Here is a 25,852-nt window from a genome sequence, read left to right on the forward strand (position 1 = left end):
ACAGAGAGAGAGAGAGAGAGAGAGAGAGAGAGAGAGAGAGAGAGAGAGAGAGAGAGAGAGAGAGAGAGAGTTACCACTATGACCTACGTATCTTGAGGGAGAGAGAGAGAGAGAGAGAGAGCACTATGACAAAGTATGTTGTGTGAGACGAGAGAGAGAGAGAGAGAGAAGAGTAGAGAGATTGACGAGAGAGAGAGAGAGAGAGAGAGAGAGAGAGAGAGAGTGAGAGAGAGAGAGAGAGAGAGTTGTCCTTACAGTATTTAAAAGAGTGAAATGGAAAGATTTTTGTATTTAAAATACTCACACATGAATTTTTGTAATTACAGTTACAGTGTTATTATTATACATATTATAGTATCATTATTATTTGAAAATATTATAATAAATGAATATATATATATATATATATATATATATATATATATATAATATATATATATATATATATATAATATATATATAATATATATATATGTGTGTGGTGGTGTGTGTGTGTGTGTGTTGTGGGTGATTTGTTTTTGTTTTTGTTTGTGTATGTGTATATATATATATATATATATATATATATATGTAATTATATATTATATATATATATATAATTAAGAATTTTCATGTAAAGCAATTGCTTTCATACCATCAATCATTTTCTTGTAGGTATCTTCATGCTGCTGGTTAGAAATATGCAGACTTCCTTCTTACATATATTGAATTTTGTCGCTACAGCGGTTTCGCCTTGTGGCATTATCAAGCGACTACTGACTTACAATCTGGCCTTTTGGCCTATTTATTTGATTGTGTGGGGAGTATGACCCTGAGGTATGGGTACTGGTTGGTCTAGGGATTAACAGCGTAACCATTGAGGGTGTTGTTTCGGATACAAAGAACATGAGAACATGAATTACAATAAAAGTGAAAGTTTTAATGTGTTGAAATTGATATTCAAAATATAATACCAAGTGCTAGGGTTTCCTGAGATGTATGTTTAGAATTCAATATGTTACATGTTGGTTTTAAATACAGAATTATACAAATACTTACAGAAATACAGGAATAGATAATATTTTATAGCATTAGTATAGGTACAAATAAACTAATGTGTATAATATTAAAGTTAAGTTGTGTGTGTGTGTATATGTGTTTCCAAATGATCTACAATGATTAACAGCAAAAGATTCGTGTTGGGCGTGGCTTCAGCGACCTGAGCTAGCATGTTACAGTAGTGCCTCAGGTTACGAAATAGATCCATTCCGAAGTGGCTTTCATAACCTGATTTTTTCGTATCTAGAACTACGTTTTACATGTAAATTGCCTAATTCGTTCCAAGTTGTACAAAAACACCACAGTAAATTTTATAGTAAAGCTAAATTGACTAATAAACAATGAAATAAACAATTTGGGCCATTCAATACCTAACCTAACCATAATTGTGCCTGTAAATAAAGCGTGTTAGTGTACAGGGTACAAGAAATACTGTACATACATGTACCTACGTATTTAGTAAATTGTGGAACCTTACCTTTCGAGTGAGGCAATGTCTGAAAGTGGCAACATAGGAGGAGGACAAATGGCAGAAAACATGAACACTTAACTTTATGAAACACATTAAAAAATGGCAGAAAACATTAACACTAAACTTTACGGAACACATTAACAAATGGCAGAAAACATTAATGCTTAACTTTATGAAAAACTTAAAATTTAATTTTTTTTTTTTTTTTTCCTTTTCTGCTTTAAAAATTTTTTTTACATTTTTACTTTACGTTTCTTAAAAAAAAACTTGATTTCTTCACCACTTCCAATTTTCTGTTATTCGTATCACTTGGACCTTCCTGTTTGATTACTACTAAAAGCCTCTTTAAAAAATAACTATCCAAGGAAGATTGCTTCAGCCTGCTTTTCAAAATATTCTGGAAACAACTCAGGCAAATTGCTTTTGCCTGCTTTTCAAAATGTTCCGGAAACGACTCAGGCAAATGTCATCAAACTGCGCAAGCATACGACCAGTGTAAGCCTTTTCGGTGTTTGTCTTTTCTACAAATGTTTGCACTTTATGAAAAGCAGCTAGAACATCCTTAATTTCTGCCGTTGTCATAGGGTCCTCCTGCTCCTCTTTGCCGCTGCTAGAGAACTTCTTGAACGATGTTATGTTGCATGGGCTCCAACTCATTCAGGTCATCCGTTGTAAGCTCTTCTTGGTGCTCTTGGAGAAAGTCATTGATCTCGTCAAGATCTGGTTGCAAAACAGTTTCAGGATAGTCAACTGTTTCTGAATCTGCATCAGCTTTGCCCAAGTTGAATCCTTTGAAGTTTCGGGCAGATATGGCATCAGGCCAGAGTTTCCTCCACGAAGAATTCAAGGTTCGCCTCGAAACCTCCTGCCAAGCTTGATCGATGAGTCAGAGGCATATCAGGATATCGAAATGCTCCTTTCAAAATTCACGCAGGGTGAGGTTCGATTTCACTTGTTGTCCATGGGCTGGAGGAGAGGGGTGGTGTTAGGTGGAAGATAAAGAACCTTGATGAAAGAATACTCCGCTAGGATATCTTCCTCGAGGCCAGGAGGGTGAGCATGGGCATTGTCCAACACCAGCAGACATTTCAGAGGAAGGCACTTCTCTTCCAAGAATTTCTTCACTGTCGGGATGAAACACAGATTTACCCACTTGGTGAACAAAAGTCTCGTTACCCAGGCTTTCGCATTAGCCCTCCACATCACCGGAAGCTTCTCCTTTTGCACTTTGTGGACCTTGAAGGCTCGAGGAGTCTTGGAGTGATACACAAGTAGGGGCTTCACCTTACAATCTCCACTGGCGTTAGAACAAAGTGCAAGCGTAAGCCTGTCTTTCATAGGCTTATGCCCGAGTAGCTTCTTCTCTTCCTCCGTGATGTACATCTAACGAGGCATTTTTTTCCAAAAAAGGTCGGTCTCATCACAGCTGAAGACTTGCTGAGAACTGTAGCCTTCCTTGATTGTCATCTCGTCAAGCGTCTTAACAAAGGCTTAGGCCGCTTTCGTGACCAAGCTGACAGCCTCCCCATGCCGCACCACTGAATGGATGCCAGTCCATTAACAAAATTTATCAAACCAACCCCGAGAAGCCTTGAAGTCTGGGGTTGCCTTCGATGTCCCTTCTCCTGCGTCGCCTTCGGCCTGAGCACTCAGATCATCGAAAATGGTGCTGGCCTTGGAAGGTGTAGCTGCTTTGATTGCTTCCTTCTGCTTAAGGATGGTGCCTATCGTCAACGGATTTTGGCCGTATTCCTTAGCGATCACACTCAACCGCATGCCAGCTTCATACTTCTTAATTATCTCCTTCTTCGTCTCCATAGAGAGCATCCTCTTCTTTCCGTGAACTTCAGCAACATTCTTGGGAACCATGGCTAATAACATAAGTAATTAAGTTCACACACAACACGATAAAGTAACTTACAGTACAAAGAAAGCGAAATCACTAGCACTAATTTACGATAACAAACGAAATCTATGTGAACTAATGAATTCCACGTGTGTATGATAACTCTGCTGCATTGAAATGGTCAAGGAATGCCTTTACATAGAAGCATGATGGGACAGATGCTGACCAATAGGAGAGCAGGATCTTATGGCAGTGACTAGCATCAGGAACCAATGGGAGAGCGGGAGGATGGTGGCGAGTCTACTGAGTTGGTGGCGAGCGAGTCTTAAAATTGTTCTCGGTGGCCTGGGTGAATCTCAGACCTTACAGTACACCCTTACGCAACATGATTTATTTTTTTACATAGAAGCAAAAAATCTTCGTCTTTGCCTTCGTAACCTGGATTTTTCGTACGTAGGGACTTTCGTATGTAGAGGTATGACTACTTGGTTTTCACTGGGTCCTCTCATGTCCGCTGTACTTGCATAAAGATTTCTGTAAAATGATTGATAGCACTTTTATAAAATTTTGTTTCTCTTATCCAACATAGTACTACTGTGCAGAATCACCATCAGAAGAGTGAAATGAAGAATAAATACATAATGCCTGTTTTTCTCTGTGTGCTTTTATTTCAATTATCATAGTTTTTGCATCATTTTCATAGACAGGTTGGCAGACACTGCATAATATGAAATATTTCAGACTCTGTAGCATAATACATACTATGCTGTCATACATTAAGAGACTAGAGCAAAATACTGCTTTTTACTGGCTGAATGAGTGGAAAGCTTGGTCATGATGCCATTTGGTTGTGCAAAACTCAAACTCAACTCTTCTTAGAATGTGGCAATCAACAGAAAGGTGCTAGACCTGTTGCCTGGTATATCAATAAGTTTTTTGTATAAAAAATTGCTGGAAAATTGGGCGTGTACTCTATACTTATATTGATTTTTGTGTTTGTGTGGATAATTTTGTATTTTCTATTTTCAGGTTCTCATGTCAGCCAGTATCTCGAGTTGAATGTTTGTTACAGCTGCCATCCCTTAATTTAGTCTTCTCATCAAAAAGAGCACAAGATGGGTAATTTACTTTACTTTGATCAATGAACTGAATCTTGATATGTTTTTGTATACTCTTTAAAGATGACATTACACTTCTATTTGTAATACTGTCTTGCTTTTCTCATATTTTTGTCAATTTAACTGCCTGTCACTGTGGTTATTTTGGGTAGATTTATTATTTTAATTTTTACAGTAGTGAAGTAGGTTTCTCTTATTGGTCTGTGTATATAGTAGTATTTCATTCCATCTGTCCTCGAACAAATGTAGGCTTTAGGTAGATTTTATACTTAGTCTGGAGGCTCAACCTGGAATGAGGCTAATATATACATTACTATATTTCTGGGTTCGACCTGTGTCTGACGGTGAAAAGTTCCTGTAGCTCACTTTTCTAAGTATAAATAGATCCTAAATATACCAGAGAAAAAGCTAGCAAGGTATGCTGAGGTTACTACCCTTGCGCGAGCACCCAAAGGGTGTCAGGTATAAAGTGTAAGGCGAGTGGAAGCCACTATTCACAGGTCTTCTGCTAATTAGAGGATTCCTTTCCAAAATCCCTCTCACGGCAAGAGCCGTTGCAAAGGTTACTCCTCCCACCTCGCTCCCGCTACTACTACCCAATCCACGCGCCATCTTCATTCCTTTTGCTAAGCTCCCAGGATTTGCTCTTCTATTAACGATGTTTGCTGCAGAACTTCCTCATTCTTCTAAGTTGAGTATTCCGATATGTGTTTTCGTAACGTATATAGTTGCGGGGCCTCCCAAATTGGCCTTCGGCCTTTAGAAATGTATTGGAGGGTCGTCGGTGTGTCTGCCATTTTGGGAGCATCATCAGAACGTGTGTAGTTTTGGTACACATTATTTCCCTTTTTATTTTACCTCAGATAAAAAATTTTTATGCATAACAGTCATCAGACGTATCTTATATTACGTGCTTATTGATTATCCCAGTTAGAATTGGTTCGGAGAGAGGCCTAACGCGCTCATGACGTCCTCTGGGGTTTAAAGAAAGGTTGATTAGTTTATATTCTAGTCCCCCCCCCAGCTTCTCAAGAGCGTATTAGTGCCTTTCTCGGCGTAATATTAGCATATTGTACATGTAAAATCGTTAGGCTACTAGTAGCCTATCGCATTTATCGCGGGGGAGGAGAGTGAGAAGTTTTTTCTCCCTCCCCCAGTGTGAGATGTGCATGAGTTATTGTTTAAGACGAACCAAATAGATGTTCAATCATACAAGTTGTTTCATATCACTGAAGAGGTTGGAAGAGTTGCTTTCCCCCCCTGGCTTAACCGACCAAGCCTAAGTTAGACTTGGAAGGTAGGCTAAGTGTCCCTAACCCTGTACCCTTTATGCCTCTCCCCCTGCTAGTGCTACGGGGGTAGAGGGGAGGATATCAAGGATAGAGAGCCTCTCTCTCTCTCCTTTCATATTGTTCGGACCTCCCAAATTGGCCTTCGGCCCTTTAGAAATGTACTGGACGGTCGTTGGTGTGTCTGCCATTTTGGGAGCATCATCAGAACGCATGTAGTTTTGGTACACATTATTTCCCTTTTTATTTTACCTCAGATCAAACATTTTTATGCATAACAGTCATCAGACGTATCTTATAATTACGTGCTTATTGATTATCCAGTTAGAATTGGTTCGGAGAGAGGCCTAACGCGCTCGTGACATCCTCTGGGTTTAAAAGAAAAGGTTGATTAGTTTATATTCTACGTCCCTCCCCCCCCCCTCAGCTCTCAAGAGCGTGTTAGTGCCTTTCTCAGCGTAATATTAGCATATTGTACATGTAAAATCGTTAGGCTACTAGTAGCCTATCGCATTTATCGCGGGGGAGGAGAGTGAGAAGTTTCTTTCTCCCTCCCCCAGTGTGAGATGTGCATGAGTTATTGTTTAAGACAAACCAAATAGACGTTCAATCATACAAGTTGTTTCATATCACTGAAGAAGTTGGAAGAGTTGCTTTCTCCCCCCTGGCTTAACCGACCAAGCTAAGTTAGACTTGGAAGGTAGACTAAGTGTCCCTAACCCTGTTACCCTTTATGCCTCTCCCCTGCTAGTGCTACGGGGGTAGAGGGGAGGATATCAAGGATAGAGAGCCTCTCTCTCTCCTTTCATATTGTTGGACCTATCCTCCCTGCCGATCTGAATCGAAAAAATTCGAATTTAGTAGGTTTGGTTGAGGGCTACTGTCCACATCATGATGTCTTAGAGGAGATTTGGCCTAACTATCCGGTTCTGTAGTGATCTCGGAAGGTTAAGCTAAATCCATACTGGGTATTCTCCTTAACCATAGATTTCTTTACAACTCTTCCATGATGCCTCATTATTAATTATACATATTATTATTATATATATTGTCTATTGTATTGCTGTACTTTAAATGGTCTGGTTTGTTTTCGTCTTGGCCTAGCCTCCTTTAGTACAACCTTTAGTAGTAGGCTATGTCCTCCCGGTTGAGAGCGATCACCGATCGGTTGCTATGATGGGCCACAGGCCCAGTCGGACTACCACCCCTGCAGTAGTAGGCTACACAACCTCTAATATGTGTCCACCTCTGACCAGGTTAGTGGCCAGACGATCATGACCGACCACCCCACTTACCACCTACCCCCCCCCCCCCCCCCCCCCCCCCCCCATTCCCCCACTTCCTGGCTCGGCTGTGCCGCACGCTTATAACTCGCGGCGCTAATAGTCTTATCGATGAACGGCTGCTTGAGTTTTTCACTTAAGTGGGAAAGAAAGGGGTGGGAGCGATGGGGTTATGGATATTATATGTAATCCCTATGTCTCCGAGTGAATAGCTCCGCCGGCCTTACAACGGTCTAGTACCACACCAGCCGGCGGACATCGCTCTGGATTGTACATATACAGCTCCACCGCTCGGTGGTCTCTCTCTCTCCAGTTGTCCGCCCCCAGCTACGGACTCGGGATAGGAGTTATGATCCCCCTCCTGATAGAGGTAGGCAGGTTCAGATAGAGGAATTACCTTCCCCTGATCTGCCGCTTCGGTCCGTTCCGCAGGCATTGCTTAGGACAATGAGAGACGAGACGTTGAGTAGGCTAAGCTTTGGGGACTATACTGCAGACATCTCCGGACCTTTACGGGTACCGACGGAGAGTGACTTACCCTCACATCCACTACCAGAGTGTTGCATTAAGCTTGCCGTAGCTCAGTTCCCGTTCTTTGGGGGCTCCCCACTCCAGTGGGAACAGTAAATGGGTCAGGTTTGTGTCTACATTAATACGTTGCCTTCTGATTCAGCCAACCATATTAGAGGTGAGATCCTTCCTCTTCTCTGGTCCGGTGGATATCAGATCCCACATACCAGACATACATCTACCCCTCAGGAACGGGATCGGGAGCAGGCATATATAATTAAAGATTTTCTTTATTCATTCAGTGAGTTGAAATTGTTAGTGAGTAAGTCTTGAACCAATATCTAGGTTAAGGTGCATGCTCTCGCCAGAGTTAGCTCCGGCTCTCCCCGGAGGCTGATACTCATTTGAGATTTCAACTTACAGAAGGTATGTTGCCAGACACAAGGGTGCTCTGCCTCCCTCGGCGAAACCTACAGGCATGTGGTGTGTCGCTCTCATGCGAATTGTGCAGTGCAGTTCGGCCACTACATGGTCTGGCACCCGGAGGCGTGCACCGTCTGCTACGAGATGGTGTCCCTTCTCACGGATGAGCAGGTAAGTATCCTTGATACATCATTGATATAAAAAATTTGATTACAATAAACTGAAAAGTTTTACAGATATTTTCCCTGAGTGGAAGGTTAATTCGTTCACCTCTCTGACAGACTGCCATTGACGTCCGCCATGACGCCAGGGTGGATTTGAGAGGTTGGGTCTCTGGGTTCAGGAGGAATGTGCTGGCACGAAAGCTGTACATACTGGATTTAAGGCTGGGCTCCCTTCTGTTCAAGGGGTCCCCGTCGACGTCTGTTCCGGCGCAGGTTGCCACCCCCATAATAGCAGCCATCCCTGAGGAGACGACGCCCCTTCCGGAGGAGCAGGAGTACTTGATGGCAGGAGATGTGCCGGCCATCAGCATCCACACGGAACCCATGACCATTGAGGAGGAGGTAGGTGGGGAGGTAAGTGAGGCAGGGAGTCTCCTGAGCCCTACTCCTTCTTCTTCCTCTTCTTTCCTGGGCTTCTCTAAGCCCACCCCTATTTGGGAAGGATCGCTCTCGGTCGTTCCCAAGATCAAATCGGTAAAACCGAAATCCCTTCCAAAGGGATCAAAACCAGCTCTGTCAGCGGCGACTGAGTCATCTCCGGCCCCTCGGCCGTCGACTTCATCTGCTAAGTCGCCTGCTGCCAAGGATGCCAAGGATTCTCTCCCCCATAAGGGGTCGAGAGCCAAGTCCGCCAGATCCAAGGCGACGGAGTCTAGAATCGATCATGAGACGATCGCTAACCTTCTAATGTCGAAGGTTAGGGAAGCAGTTGATGAGAGGTTTGAGTCGTTACGACTTGCCTCGGGCTCTGACCCCTCCAGACAGGCAATAACATCTTTGGCCAAGAGTATCAGGCCCCTGGAAGATATGATGACCGGATTTCTCCACTCCGGATCCCCGACTATGTCAGTGCCGGATGCGTCAAAGCTACCGCTGTTTGATAAGAACAACCCGTGGCGGTTAGCTTTACATGCCCAATTTTCTGATGGGAAGCTAACAATTGAAGGGTGCAGAACCCGTCTGTTGGAGGACTTTTAGCTCTTCCCGCCAGGTCTCCAATTTCCCTTTCCCGGATTTGTCAGACTAGCGGAACACACGCTAATTAGAGTAGACAAGGTCCCGAAGGAGACAGTGATCTTCCCTAGGGACCAAGCCCAAGCTGTTTGGGTACGCACCCTCTCCGACTGGGACTGCGTCAACACTAAGTTGACGCCACACAAGGGTACCTACACCATGTTTGTGACCCCAGACGAGGTTCCATCGCCCTGTACAGACAAAGTAGCGGAACTAACTTTACAAGCAGTAGCAGAGGACAAACCCCTACCAGTACTAAAAGAGACAGAGGCTACCTCTCTTCTCTTCCCCGCAAGCAGGGAGTTCTGGAATGAAGCTCAGGCCACGTTTACAGCAGGTAAACTTGACCCGGATTGCGCTTCCACTTTATTCTCCGAGAGGCTGCCTAAAATTCCGGACCATTTAATCAAGGCGGAATTTGAAGCAAGGTCGAGACTATTAAGATCTATCAACTCCGTCACTACGGCGGAGTTGCTAGCTACCACTCACCGTGACAAACAGGTGTTCCGGGTTATGATGAAAAGTCGGACCTCTATGACTTTGGAATGGCAAGGCGGGCTTTTAGGAAGTATGTCCTGGCGGGTGCCTCTATAAGGCATGAACCTAATAGGCTAATAAAATCCTCAATCTAGGGAGAAAACCTGTTCCCAGAAAACGAGGTTAATAGCGTCTCTCGAAAGGCAACCAGAGCCTCCGGGTCCGGTGGGGACTCCCCTTCAAACGGAAGTTTGAGACCCCCGGACACCAAACCAGACCCATGAAGAGGCCAAGGAGATTCAATTCTTACCAGGCCTCCCGTCTGCAAACAGTTGTACAAGCGGTTCTGGTCTCACAAGTTGGTAAGCTTTCGACATCTAAGGCTCAGCCGCAGCAGCAGTTTGTCTTACTGCAAACTCCGCCAGCCCAACAGCCTTCAACTTCCACAGCTATTATGACCTCCCCAGCCTTTAACCCCGCCTATGGAGCAAGGGATTCATTTCGCAGCTACAACAGGCATTTGGGAAGTAGCAGGGCCAGAGGTGGCTCCCGGCTACAAGGCGGACCAAGGGGTAGAGGCTTCCTGGGAGGTAGAGGCAACAGAACTGCAACCAATCAGTGAGAGCCCGCAGGTAGGAGGGAGATTATATCTCTTCCGGGACCATTGGACCTTCAGTCCATGGGCCCACAGTATAGTCTCAAAAGGTCTGGGGTGGAAATGGAAGAAAGGGCCCCCTCAGCCAATAAAAAGAGTGAAATGACTAAAGTTTCAAGGACGTCTGTTCAGTGTCCCAAAGAAGGACTCGGACAAAAGAAGAGTGATTCTGGACTTGTCCCGTCTCAACTCGTACATTCATTGCGACAAGTTCCGCATGTTGACAGTCTTGCAGGTGTGGACCTTACTTCCCTGTGGGGCTGTCACCACCTCTATAGATCTTACAGACGCATACTATCATGTTTCAATAGCGAGGAACCTCTCTGAACCTAGGCTTCAGGCTAGGAAACAAGGCTTACTCATTCAGAGTCATGCCGTTCGGGCTCAACATCGCGCCCAGGATATTCACCAAGCTAGGGGAGACGATAGTTCAAGAACTAAGAATGCAAGGGGTTATGTTAGTAGCCTATCTAGACGACTGGCTCATTTGGGCACCCAGCGTTGAAGAGTGCCGCAAATCAACAGCCAAAGTGATAAAATTCTTGGATTTTCTGGGCTTCCAGATAAACAGGGAAAAATCTCGGCTGGCTCCGGTTTCCCGCTTCCAATGGCTGGGAATCCAATGGGACCTAATAAGACACAAGCTATCTCTTCCACCCAAGAAGGCCAAGGAGATGGCAGCAGCTACCAAACAGTTCCTCAAGAACTAAAAGGCATCTTGGCGTACCCAAGAGAGAATCCTAGGTTCGCTACAGTTTGTGTCAGTAACAGACGTCCTATTAAAAGCCAGATTGAAGGACATCAATTGAGTCTGGGGAAGGAGAGCCAACATCAATCTCAGGGACAAGATTTCAATAATTCCACCTATTCTAACAAAGAGGCTTTGTCCATGGACAAAACACAGAAATCTGGCCAAGTCAGTACCACTGCAATTCCCTCCGCCGTCTCTAACCATCCACACGGACGCATCATTGAGCGGCTGGGGAGGATATTCACAATACAAGAAAGTACAGGGAACATGGTCGGATATGTTCCGCCAGTTCCACATCAATGTTCTAGAAGCCATGGCAGTTTTCCTGACCTTAAAACGACTGACTCCGGCCAGGAACAGTCATTTGAGAGTAGTCTTGGACAGCTTAGTGGTGGTACATTGTATAAACAGGGGAGGCTCCAGGTCAAGCAAACTAAATCACGTGCTAATTGCGATATTTTCATTGGCGGCGAGAAATCATTGGCACCTGTCAGCAACTCACCTGGCAGGAGTAAAGAATGTTATCGCGGACGCTCTTTCCAGGACAACTCTGCTAGAATCGGAGTGGTCCCCCCCTGGACAGGAATTAATTCCAGTGGATTTGCAATCAGATCCCGGACCTTCAAGTAGACCTATTCGCCACAGAATCCAACCACAAACTACCGTGTTACGTGGCACCCAACCTGGACCCTCTAGCCTACGCCACAGATGCGATGTCCATAGATTGGAACAATTGCCAGAAGATTTGATTTACCTATTTCCACCGGTGAATCTTCTGATAAAGGTCCTGCACAAGCTAAGATCTTTCACAGGACAAGTAGCACTGGTGGCACCCAACTGGCCAAAGAGCAACTGGTTTCTGCTTCTTCTAGAACTGAAGCTCCGACCCAAATGGATCCCTCGTCCAGAACTGACACAGACAGTACAAACTCAGACTGTGTCAGCTTCCTCAAGAATTCTGAGTGCCCTAACTTTATGGACTTCATGAAGTTTGCAGCCCAAAAGGACGCTAGTATCGATCCACTAAACATTTTATTCATAGAATCAGATAAAAGAGAATCAACGCTCAGGCAATATGATTCAGTAGTCAAGAAGTTGGCCAAATTTCTAAAAGACTCAGCTGCTCATAAAATGACCACGAATCTGGTAATTTCGTTTTTTATAACCCTATTTGAGAAAGGCCTAGCTGCTAGTACCATTACGACAATCAAGTCAGCCTTAAGGAAGATTTTTCAGGTTGGCTTTAACATTAACTTGTCAGATGCGTTCTTCTCTTCCATTCCACAAGCATGTGCCCGCCTGAGACCAATGGACCGCCCTCTTACGGTCTCTTGGTTTTTGAATGACGTACTCAAATTAGCCTCAGACACTTATAATGAGTCATGCTCTTATATAACCCTGCTTAGGAAAACTTTATTCCTAATGGCCATGGCTCAGGTGCCAGAATATCTGAACTCTCGGCTCTCTCTAGGAATCCAGACCATATAAAATTCCTCCCGTCGGGGAAAGTATTACCATCCCCAGATCGGAGATTCTTGGCTAAAAATGAGGACCCACAAAACAGGTGGGCTCCATGGAAAATCATTCCTTTGACACAGAACACATGACTGTGCCCTGTCACTACCCTTAAATCCTTCTTAGCCAGAACATCCGAAAAATCTTCAGGCCCCCTTTTCATTAGAGAGAAAGGTGGTACGATTTCTCTTAAAGGTATTAGACAACAAATACTCTACTTTATTAAACAGGCCAACCCGGATTCAGTCCCGCACGTCCATGATATCTGAGCAGTGGCTACCTCCATTAACTACTTTCACAACATGAATTTCGAGGACCTGAAGAAATATACGCGTTGGAAATCTCCAGCAGTCTTTAAACGCCACTATCTTAAAAAACTAGAGGCCCTTAAGTTTCCAGCAGTTGCTGCAGGGAGCATAGTCTCCCCTGAATGATGAATCTTGTCTAAATCCTTGCCTTAACCTTTGGTCACTTCCTTTCCCTTAATACTCTCTCCTTCCTACCTGCCTCGCTCGTATTCCCTACCAAACCCCTCTCACCCGGGTCATGATGGTTTGGTTGTCATCCTGCCACTGGAACATGTATATAGTATAGAGACCATAATTGTTTTATGGATCTGTCTGTACATACCCTGCATATTACTTCAGATACCATACTTAGATTGTATTATATTATTTCATTATTACTAGTTCTAAGCCATAGTTTAAGTCCTAGTATAATTAGTAAGTAAGTAAATTTCTACCTCATTATGCTTTAAAAATTATGCTTTGAATGAACCTTAGGTTTCATTAACCCCTTTTTTATATATTTGTTTGGTATCTGTTAAGCTTGGATGGGAATTCTCTGATACCTTTTCACTGGCAGACACAGGTCGAACCCAGAAAAGGGATTTTGACGAAGGAAAAATCTATTTCTGGGGGAAGACCTGTGTCTGCCTGGTGAAAAGTTCCTGTAGCTCACTTTTCTAAGTATAAATAGATCCTAAATATACCAGAGAAAAAGCTAGCATGATATGCTGAGGTAACTACCCTTGCGCGAGCACCCAAAGGGTGTCGGGTATAAAGTATAAGGCGAGTGGAAGCCACTATTCACAGGTCTTCTGCTAATTAGAGGATTCCTTTCCAAAATACCTCTCACTGCAAGAGCTGTTGCAAAGGTTACTCCTCCCACCTCGCTCCCGCTACTACTACCCGATCCGTGCGCCATCTGCATTCCTGGAATAGACACCCTAGCTTGGATTGGTTAAGGGTGGGGAAAGAAGTAGAAGGGATGGGTTCACCTGGCGACACAGGTCTTCCCCCAGAAATAGATTTTTCCTTCGTCAAAATCCCTGTATAAGTACTTTATTTTGATTTTATCATAATATGTATTTAGTCGTGAACACGACATGAAAAAATACAGTACAGACAGTCCCCAGTTATCAGTGGGGGTTCCATTCTTGGTGGGGTACTGATAAGCGAAAACTTCCATTAACCAAAACTCAGTGGTTTATGGTGCCGACACCAAATTTTGGTTAATGGCGCCCCTTTTGGGTATGTTAAGGTGCCATAACTTAATTATCGGCACCTAAAACCGGGTTGCCATTAACCTAGGACTGTGTTAACGGAGGAGTGCCTGTATTTAGTGAGTAAACAGTGTTGCTGAAAAAAAGAGTGAATTAGTGATCATTTTAATTGTTTTTGCCAATATATAAAGAAAATTGGATGATTTCAATACTATAGTATAAAGGCAATTTGATTATTTAACAAATATTCTGTAAGACAGATTTATTAAATTTGCCTTAAGGATTTATTTAATTTGTATTAAACTTTTTATAAATATTTTGCTGTGTTTACATTTATATTAATATTTTTAAATTAATAAGTTAATCATGGTTATAATATATACACAAGAGTAACAGTTATAAAAGGGTACTAATGTAAGATGACTTAGGATGTTTCGGGATGATGGTTTGAGGTGTATTTTTGTTTGGATTGGCATTAAATTCTTTTAGTATGATAATTTAAGGCATATTTTTATTTGATCTACTAAATTTAGCTGTAAAATTTTAAAATAGACATTTATAAAGATTTTAGTTTAACAGGAACAGGGTATTTGGCAGTTATAAGCAGTTTAGAGGGGATTTTGCATTTCTACAGTGGGTTCTAGAACCCATCCCTGTGAAAAAGTGGCGGAGCACATTGTATTCTAATAATTTCTTGTATGTACATTACAGGAGTAGGATATTTGAAATAGCATAAAATATTGTTATCTATGAGGCTGTATGGGTTAGATGAATGGGACAGCCACTGCAACAATGGCTGGAATGCAGGAAGTTTCATTTATGCATGTTCATTTAGAGAATGGTAATAGTAGTTGGGTTTCTTTTTAGAATACTTTGCATACAGTGGACCCCCGTATTCACGTTTTCAGCATTCGAGGACTCCCATATTTGAGGATTTCTCTATGGACCATATCTACCCATTATTCGCGGGAAATTCTTGTATTCGCGATATATTTCTATGAGAAATATCCACAAATTCCTGGTTTTTTAAAATAAATTTCATTATAAAATGCACTTTTTGTGATAAAACTATTAAAACACTGTATAAACATTTTTAGTGGGTTTTTCTTGAGTTTTAACTAACCAAATAGGCAGTTTTAAGCATTTTTATTTTATAGGGGTTTCAACTATTGGCAGATTCTAGCTATGTGGGGGAAGGGGGTCTGGTACACATGCCCCGTGAATACGGGGGGAACACTGTACGTATTTACATCATTTTTTCATGAGTATACACATCATTAAAATAGCTCAGTGGATGGGTAATTTGCTTAGTATTTTACCAAATACTAACTAATAAAGCAAAACTTTGAGAACTCTTTGAGTCACTGTCATCCTTTGTGTGTTGATGACATATGCTATATAGCATAAAAGGCCACCTTAGACTTTGTTTTTATGTTAGTTATCGGAACAATGTTTAGATAGAATGAGTGGACAGTGATTACAATAAGACAGATATGAAATGAAAGTATGCCAGTGAAATAAACTATCTGGCAAATCATTAGCATACACCTATCATTTGCTTGTGTGCTTCATGTTCTAGCAGTCATCATCATTAAAGATATTTTCTTCAGTTTATGGAAATAATTTAACTTTGATTTTGTGATAGATTTATTTTTATATCCATACAATGAAGTTGTACATATAATAAAGTTGAATTTAGAAATCTTGTGATCTGAACAGTTTGTGGGCATAGGGCTAATTATAGCCTAGGCTGTAAAACAGTTATTGGAAGCTAAACATTTGTTTGTGTTTGATATGAGTAGGCTGTTTGATACAAGCTCATCTTTCTTGTGCTTGAATAGGTATATGATACAAATTGGCATGTTTATAATTTACATAAGAAGCTGTGAGGGTGCTTATAATACAAACATTCAAATAATAAGCCAACAATATCAGAAATAGTTTTTTGGCACTCTTGAGCTACAAAGCACCTCAGTGGCGTGATTGGTATGGGCTTGGCTTGCCACCTCGTTGGCCACGAGTTCGATTCTTGGGCATCCCACTGAGGGGTTAGAGGTGTGTATTTCTGGTGACAGAAGTTCACTCTTGACATAGTTCGGAAGTCACATAAAGCTGTTGGTCCCATTGCTGAATAACCACTGGTACCATGCAATGTAAAAAACCATACAAACAAATAAACTCTTGAGCTACACATCCTCATATGCCATATTGTCACCTGTGTTTAGACAGATGAGTTCAAGATGACTATATAGTATTAAAGCCAACTATATTGAAGCATGTTCTTGGTATCACTTCTAATTTCTTAGTACTTATTAGTGATTTGTGATGATTGTTAATGCTGTACCATTGATATAATGTTAGAAATGAGAAATGAACCACCTACATCTTTAAATCTAAGCATGATGAGAAGAGTACAGTAACTGGTAATATGTAAAGTATAGTTTTGACCTTTAAGAAACATACACACTTGTGATACAATGTAGCATTGTGACCTGTCAACTGTGTTTAAGAATTTAAGAATATTAAGATTCCTTGTATATACAAAGTTGTTACTAATAGCTACCGTATCTTTTGTCAACAGCACAGTTCCTGAGCTGAGCAGTAAAATCCAAGAAACCATTGGAGGACTGAGTGTAACAGGTGTTCTTGAAGACTTTTCCCTTTTTGTCTTCCATCCTTATGGTGGCAAACAGCGTGGAACTTCTGGGGCACCTTACTTGGGTGCATCTCCCTTATCGGCTCTAACTGATAGTGAACGAAAAGATTCCCTCAGTGTAATGGTGGAATTTGTGAAATTCCACATTTCTAGATCTCGCAAAATAAATTTTGAAAGCAGCACCAAAATGAAGGCAGCCAGCTTCACTGATTCAGCAAAGGCTAATGTTAGGTTTTCAAGTATGTATCCTAATCATTTGCTTTAAAATTTGTTTCTTGATTTTTCATATTGTTTAAATATTTTTTATTTGAAAAAAAACATATTGCCAGGTCATTGTAATTTTATTATAACACTAGAAGAGGTTATAGTGCACTTCAGTAGATGAAATTAGAAAATTCCTAGGCATCAGCAACAACAAGCAGTGATCTAAATGCAGTTGGTAGCCAGTCATTGATGAGTTAACCAGACTATACAGTAAATGAAAACCTGATAAAGGAAGTGATAGGACTAGAAGATGTAAGTAAAAGTATGTTGTTAATAATATATAAAGGAAAAAGTGATGCACTAAAGTTTTTTTTGCATCCTAGGAAATTAATGAAGGTGCTGCAGAAGGCATAAGCAAAACTTTGAAGATAGACAATTGTCAATTTAGCGTCTCACCAGTAAAATGAACAGAGGCAGTTCTTATAATTAGTTAACTGTAGAAAAATACCATAGTACGCAGAGGACTTTTGGATCCTAAGTAGGAATTAGGCAAATATTAAGACAAGCAGTAATTTGCACAGAGCTTACAGGAGAGATGCACAGAGCAATGTATCAGAAGAATTTGACCTAATGGTTTTGTCCGTCAAGGATTAGCCCTAAGTCTGTTGCTGCACTTTTGGGGGACTGGGATTTCACATGTACTGAAATAGAATAATATGTACAGTGGTACCTCGACATACAAAAGGCTCAACTTACGAAAAACTCGAGATACGAAAGCAAATACGAAAAATTTTACAGCTCTACATACGAAAAGTTTTCAAGATACGAAAGGTTGTTGCTGTAAAGTCCCGAGATTCGCCTGGACCACCGAGAACAATTTTAAAGCTCCCGCGCCGCCAACTGAGTAAACTCGCCACCATCCTCCCGCTCTCCCATTGGTTCCCTGATGCTAGTTACCCAATAAGATCTGCTCTCCTATTGGTCAGCATCTACCCCTTGTGCTTTAAGTATTCTATTGGTAAAAGGATGCTGTAAATTGAAAAACTTATTCATGCAATACATTTAATAAAAAAAACATTAGGTTAAGATAGAATAAAGAATAGAAATGAAATGGTTTATTATACTGTTTGGTAGTTTCAGTAGTTTGAAGAGAGATAATGAAAATTTTATTGGCTTACTTGTGTACTAGGAAAGGGATTTTGACGAAGGAAAAATCTATTTCTGGGTGATTGGGCTCGTGTCGCCCTATGAAAGGATCCTTAATATCATTCTTTCGAGGCAAAATTAATCTAAAATTTACCAGAGAAAAACAAAATTAGAAAATGTCAGTAAAACTGACTCGCTCACTCTTTAAAAGAAGTGTCGGTATGAGAATAGGGGCGAGTGAGAAACACTACCACGAGACATTCACCAATTAGACCTTCCAATCAGATCCCCACAAGAGAGAGCTGATACCAACGGGCGATGCGGCCGCTACTACTACTACTAGGGGACGCCACGGACAGCAGCGCCCCTAGCGTCATCCTTAATCTAAGAACATCTGTCCTGCAGGGGGGGCAATCAAATACAGGGTGGGTTTCATAGGGCGACACGAGCCAATCACCCAGAATAGATTTTTCCTTCGTCAAAATCCCTTTTCTGGGCTCAGCTCGTGTCGGCCTATGAAAGAGTACCAGAGAAACAGACAAGATGGAAAAAAGGACAAAATGAAAAAACAGTTGTAAAATGAGGAATATAATATAAGTAAATCAGTTATTACAGTATATAAACTAAGTACTTATGGCTACTTATTTTAAAACAATGACATATGAAAGTTAGTAATGTAAAGTACTTAAAATTACAGTAAACATAGTAAAGTACAAAAATGCAGTGTAATTTAACAAAATAGATTTACTTAGATAACTTATTTACAAAATATACAAACACATTGTGTCCTACCCTAGCATAAAAATAAGGGTAGGTACACTGAAGTACATTATCAGTACATAGTGTGGATGTCCCTAGCAAAAAATAAGGACAATCCACTAATATGATCTCAGCGGCTAAGGCTAGAATATCCGAGTAGCATGGCGATAGGGTGAGGCATGTTGGATGAGGTAGGTAGAGAGGAGACCTGGATCTATACTACGACTACTATACAGTATCAGGTGAAACAATGTTTCCCGCTGCTACTGCAGAAAATTTTAAAGATTCAAGGACTTTAGATAATGACGTTTAAAGACTGTCGAGATTTCCATCCAGTATACTTTTTAAGATCCTCAAAGTTCATATGTTGAAAGTAATTAATTGAGGTGGCTACTCCCTGATGTCATGTGCTTTTGGAAATGAATCAGGATTGGCTTGTTTAATGAAGTAAAGGATTTGTTTTTGCCTAATACCTTTTACTGATAAAGTACCACCTTTTTCTCTCATGAAGAGAGAACCTGAGGATCTTGAGGATGTACGAGATAGAAAGGCTCTTAAAGTTGATACTGGGCAGAGAGAAGGGTCTTGCGGAGTGGGATGACTTTCCAAGGGGCCCACCTTGCCAAGAGGATCCTCATTTTTAGCCAAAAAACTACGATCCGGAGCAGCAGAACTTCTCCTTGAGGGGAGGAATTACCACCATGACCCGCATCTCTGGATAGAGCCGACAGTTCTGAAATTCTAGCTCCTGAAGCTAGGCTTAGTAAGAATATTGTCTTTCTAAGAAGCATAGTGAATGTACAAGACGAGTTGTCAGTATCTGATGCAAGTTTGAGGACATCATTTAAGAACCATGAGACTGCAGTAGGCCTTTGAGAAGGTCTAAGTTCTAGCACAGGCTTTAGGGATAGACGTAAAATAAGATTCAGTGAGATCTATCTGGAAAACTAACTGAATATCTTCTTCAAAGCCGATTATGAGTATAATAGTGCTAGCTGCTAAACCTTTTTCAAACAAGGATCTGAAAAAGGATATAGCTAAATTAACTGTCATGGTTGTAGTGTTTGATTCTTTCAGGAAGGATGCTAATTTTTTAACAGCTGAGTCAATATTGTCTAATAGTTGACTCTCTCTTATCTGATTCTAGGAAGAGGATGTTTTGTGATCAATGTTAGCATCTTTATTAGCCGCAAACTTCATGAAGTCCATAAAGTTAGGTCTGAAGAATTCCTGAGGAAGCGAACACAGTCCTCATTTGTACTGATTGTGACAGCTTGGGATTGGGAATCCGTTGAGGTCGGAGACCCAATTCCAGAAGCAGAGGATACCAGTTGCTCTTGGGCCAGTCTGGAGCAATCAGGGCTACTAGTCCCTTGAAAGTCCTCAGCTTGCTCAAGACTTTCAAGAGAAGATTCACTGGAGGAAAAACATAAATTTTTTCTCCACTGATTTCCAATCTAACGACAGGGCGTCCGTGGCATAAGCCAGAGGGTCCAGGTTGGGGGCCACATAGCAAGGGAGCTTGTGGTTCGCTTGTGAGGCGAAGAGATCTACTTGAGACCTGGGACTCTCCGGCATATCCACCGGAATGACCCGTCGTCTAGGGACCATTCTGATTCCAGAGGGACTGACCGGGACAAGGCGTCTGCTATCACATTTCTTACCCCCAGCCAGGTGAGTGGCGGACAGATGCCATTTGTGTTTGTTTGCTAGGCAAAGATGGCTATCATGACATGGTTCACATGCTTGGATTTGGACCCTCCTCTGTTGAATGCAATGAACTACCACTGCACTGTCCAAAACTAGTCTTAGATGAGACTTTTCGGGGGAAGAAGTCTCTTCAGGGTAAGAAATACTGCCATTGCTTCCAGAAACGTTTATGTGGAGCTGGCGGAATTGAACTGACCAAGTCCCCTGAACCTGTTTGAACTGAGAATATCCCCCCACCCGGACAGGGAGGCATCCGTGTGAATGGTTAACACTGGAAGGGGATATTGAAGGGGTACCCGCTTGGCCAAAGTTCTTTACTTTTGTCCATGGACGGAGTTTGATTGCAAAGGATCTGTGGAATTACTGACAACTTGTCTCGAGATTTGGCGTTTGCTCTCGATCGCCAAACTCGATTTATATCTTTCAGCCTTGCTTTCAGGAGGATATCTGTCACTGAAGCAACTGAAGGGAACCTAGGATTCTTTCCTGCTTCTCCTTGATGTTTGCTTGCATTTGAGAAAATGTCTGACAGACTTTGCTATCTCTTTCCGTTTGGCCACTGGAATTGACAGATTGTGGGAAGACAAATCCCATTGGATTCCTAGCACTGAAAACGAGACTCCGGAGTAAGTCTGGATTTCGTTTTGTTTATCTGAACCCCAGATGTTCCAGAAATTGAACTACCTTTTCCCTTTTGGTGGCTTGAGGCATTCCTCGACTGTTGGTGCCCAGATCAACCAATCGTCGAGGTATGCTGCTATCATTATTCCTGAGTTCTCAATTGTTGCACAACTACTTCTGCTATTTTCGTGAATACCCTGGGGCTACATTCAGACCGAAGGGCATCACTTTGAATGAGATGTCTGATTTCCTAGCCTGAACCCTAGGAATGGGCGGAAGTGTCTGGCTATAGGGATATGATAGTATGCGGTCTGTAAGATCGATGGAGCATGTGACGGCTCCACGAGGAAGTAAGGTCCTTACTTGCGAGAGGGTAAGCATTTTGAACTTGTCGCAACGAATGAAAGAGTTTAGCCTTGACAAGTCTAAGATTACCCTTCTTTTTGTTTGAGCCTTTCGTTGGCACGCTGAATAAGCGACCTTGAAATTTTAGATGCTTGACTCTCGCAATAGCTCCTTTCTGAAGGAGTTCCTCCGCATAATCTGTCAATTCCTTTGATGGTACTTGGCGGAATGATTTGATTGGAGGGGGATCTTTGATCCAACTCCAACCCAATCCCTTGGACACTATTGCTCTGTGCCCAATTGCTGAACCCCCACCTGTGACGGAAGAGGAACAGCCTCCCTCCTACCTGGGGGAGCCTCATTGTTGATGGGCGGGTTGACCACCACGCCCTCCTCTGAACTGCTTACTCCTTGCCGCCCTTCCTGTGCCACGCTGGCGAAAGTGGCCTCTCGCCCTACCTCTCGACTGCCTATTAAAGGGAGGTAAGCCTGACCTTCATACATAGGGTTGAAGCGGCGAGAGTGCGTAGGAGGTCGAGGGTTGTGACTGAGGAGACAGCAGGAGGATGGGCTGGGTCTGCTTGGATGTAGAAGGTTGGTGCCCTGTTGGGTAACCGGGACGGCCTGAACGAATTGCTGCTGTTGCTGGTGTTTCTGGTAAGGCTGGAACCTTTTACCAGACTTCTTTGGTTTCTTACCAGCAGTGGGGGCGGATTCTTGCTTCCTCTTAGATGAGATACCCCACCTAGCTCTAAGGCTCTGGTTGAGCCTAGCAGCCCGTGGTGTACCTCATTTACAGCGGACTCTGGGAAGAGATCCGCTCCCCACATGTGGAAGCCAGGAGTCTATTAGGTTCGTGCCTAATAGTGCACTCCTGCAGAACTGCTTTCGGCAATTCCTAGCTTGGAAGAAGTCGAAAGCATCTGTCTGAACCGTCTGAAGCTGGGACTTGGCCAGAATCTTAAACAAAAGGTTCCGTGCCATACGAGAGAGCAGCCATCTCTGTGATAATCAGAGAATTGAGGGACCTGCCAAACCTAGTTCGAGCATCGAACTCTGCCTGAATCAAGGAATCAGGCAGCCTTGGGAGCTTTTCGCCGCAAATGGTCCATAGCACAGTCCGGTTTGAGCTACCAAGCGTGAAAGTGGCAGGCAAGTTCTCCCACAATTCTCCGAAAGCTGGGAAGAGCGGAGAAGTAGACTCTGCTTCCCTCAGCTGTGGCATGGGCTCATCCTTGAGGACTGCCTGAAGAGTCGTTTCTACTATTTTTGTAGCGAACGGAAGAGAAGCCTCCTCCTCCGTCGCAAAAATAGTAAAAGGACTCTTGAAAGCCTGGAGCTTGGTGTTGGTACACTCCCAGTCCTCAAGGCAGTGAACCCATTCGCGTTGAGCGTGATCTCTACTATAGAGAACGTTCCTCCCTGAGATCTTGTCCTCCCTAGTGAGCGCCGCTACGGTCAGCCTAGCATAACCAATGAAAGGCTGCGTCAATCCCGGAAGGAGATAAAACTCGAAGTACCTCAATCCTTCGAGTTCCACACTCCGGGACAGAGATCATACCATCTTTGAACGGAGCGTAAGCGCTACTCTCCATGGGTTTCTCCATGGAGAAAGCTGGTAGCGACTCATAAGGTGGAAGCTGGAGAATACCAGCACTTGCTACTGGGGAGATGGAAGAGGAGCCTGAGCAAGCCCAGCTACTCGGTCCCTCATTCTCTCTAACTCTGTTAGAGAGATCTTGGATGGACTGGCCCGACTGAGACAGAGTGCTCGACAGTTGTGCGAACATCTGCTCGAACTTTGTTCCTAGGGCGGAGACTTGTGAGCCAACCATCTCACCTACCTGTTGCATCACCACTGCTGAGAAAGCAGTGGGATCAAAGGTGCTAGGTCCGCTACTCCAACCGGCGTTGCCGGAGTGGATGCGGTGGAGGCCGGAGAAGGCATTGGCTCGGCGGGGAGCGCGAGCCTTCTCCTTAGAAGACTTGCTTCTAGAGCTCTTTGAATATGAAGAGCTCGGCTTAGCCTTCACCGCGTCAGCATAGGAAGTCGAAGACTTCTTAGCTGAAGAAGACGACGACGACTTTTTAGAAGTCGTCTCTTAACAAGGGTCTTCGGTTCTCTCTGTCCCTTCACCTTTGGGGTACAGAGAGAGCGAGAGCGCGGGTAGGGATCTCAGATCCCAAAAAGCCTTGGAAAGAAGCAGTAGAAGAAGGGACAGAGAAGATCCAGGACGCGCCCAAGGAAAGACCTTGGGCACCCGACACACCTACCTCAACCAACAAATCCTCAGCACCTACGCCATAGGCCTCAATATTAAGGTCCAAGGTTGCGACGTCCGGGACCGTCTCTTGCGTGGCCACGACCCCGAAAGACTGCTGCATCTCCTGCTGGATGGAGGCTATGAGAGGGGCTGCGGATATGGGGTCAACATACCCTGTTGACTTGCCACCGGGGAAGATCTGAACGGCCAGCTTCTTGTCCAATATGTAAGGCTGGCCTTTGGCGGCGTTCTTCCCGAAGCCGCCCACACGCTTTCAGGTGGGTTGCTAGGGCGACTTCCCTCACACCGGCAGCCTGAAAGAGAAGGCGAAATGAAGCTTCTAATGGCGGAGCGGGGTTAATAAGCTTATGACTAAGTGTTGTTAGTAAAACGATAAAAAAGTCTATAATCGACTTACCCCCCCCACCAGCTGACTGGCCAGGTCGTAACAGATGGCACAGGCTTCCGGGTGCCAGACGATCATGTCGTTGTAAGGCGTGGCACACGGAGCGTGAGACCTGCACTCATCGTGGGCACAGGGGTCGTATAACGTCGCATTGCACCCAGGACCTGACAGTTGGTAGCCTGTAAGTGGAAAGATACATAAGTATCAGGAGAACACTTACAGCCTAACAGTTGCTCCGCTGGTGCCGGAGCGAGAAAGTTAGATTAAACCAGAGCCCCGCCATAATACGTGTGGTAGTAATATGGTTGGTTTGTCCAAGGCTACGCCGGAGACAAGAGATAGAATCCAACCAGGTGTGGTGGTGAAAATGAAACCACGACGGACAACAGCGGAGATGGTATACATAATAAATATAATTATAGAAATCATCGTAAAACTAGGGTATATCCTTAAAAATAACAAAATAATTATCAACCTTTCCCCTCCCGTCTACTGGAAGAGTGCCCGGGTAAAGAAGCAAGCTCCTTCCGGTAGCGGGGGGAGAAAGGTAAGGATATAGTAGGCAAGCAATAGACCACTAGTAGTGACCACCCCGCCCGCTGGCGGAGCCAGTAATCTATAACCAAAGGTGCCCCGGCTGCGGCGGAAGGCTCCGTTCGTTACAGTGGGGGAAAGGTGGTCTGAGCAACTGGGGTGGGGGGGAGGGGGGGGAGGGTTCTCGGCGTAACACGCGGGAGAGAGAGAGGGGGGGTGGCCTACTCCTCCCCGTCCCAACAACTACCCGCTCGGTGACCCGGTACCCGATAAGTGGTCGCCCTATACCCCAGCTGGGGAGAACCCCTGGCCTCCTCAGAGAGGGAGGGAGGAAGGCAACTGAGGTTGTCATGGCAACCAAGGGTCCCCCAGACCCCTTCCCTAATACCTGGTAGGGAGGGAAGGGGAAGGGTAAGGTGCGATGGAACACGTGACCGCAAGTGGCCTAAGCGCGATAGCAACACAACCGTGAAGGGCCACGTGAACCAGACTGTCTACCAATACATGGGACATGCACCTAGGCTAGCCTAACACCCTAAATAGAACTAAAATTACATCGTAAAGATGGAAAAGCACTTTTAGTAGAAGAGAAGAAGCCCAGAGGGGGCAAACTGTTCCGGAGGAACAGAAGCCTACTCGGAGCCAGCGATAGCCGATGAAGAGCAAGAGCCGGGATGCTGGGCTAGAACACAGAATAGCCCTAAATACCAAACTAAGAGAATGGTAAATGGGCTAACCTAGCTAAAAAGGCGATGTAAAAAACGATGAACGTGATATAGTAAGCCCATAAGTATAAGAAGTCCCAGTATGGAAGACCGGGAATTCTTAATGAGGCAGCATGGCGCCGCCACGAGTCGACCGGAAAACCGTATATGACCTATTAGAAGGAAAATACTGGTTCCTGGGAAGACTAAAAATACGGTAAACACTACTTTTGAGGCACTTAACTTAGCCGTTGCGATGGCAGCACGTTCCATAACGGATGATGAGGTAAATCCAGAAAATAGTACACAAGCAAGAAAATGCGTACGACGCTTGGCGCTAATAATTAAGGATGACCGCTAGGGGCGCTGCTGTCCATGGTGTCC

The 25,852-nt window shown here is 43.6% G+C and overlaps 1 protein-coding gene across 5 annotated transcripts in view; it reads left to right on the plus strand.

Annotated features, from left to right (window-relative positions):
* Positions 1-25,852, plus strand: part of LOC135216295 (bridge-like lipid transfer protein family member 1) — a 344,268-nt gene that overhangs the window by 220,910 nt on the left and 97,506 nt on the right. For all 5 annotated transcript variants that reach the window (XM_064251461.1, XM_064251462.1, XM_064251464.1 and 2 more), the window contains 2 exons: positions 4,386-4,475; positions 16,701-17,014. In XM_064251461.1, the coding sequence (XP_064107531.1) occupies positions 4,386-4,475; positions 16,701-17,014 (404 nt within the window). The remainder of the gene's footprint in view (positions 1-4,385; positions 4,476-16,700; positions 17,015-25,852) is intronic.

The sequence above is a fragment of the Macrobrachium nipponense genome, chromosome 6, assembly GCF_015104395.2.
Source record: "Macrobrachium nipponense isolate FS-2020 chromosome 6, ASM1510439v2, whole genome shotgun sequence".
NCBI lineage: Eukaryota > Metazoa > Arthropoda > Malacostraca > Decapoda > Palaemonidae > Macrobrachium > Macrobrachium nipponense.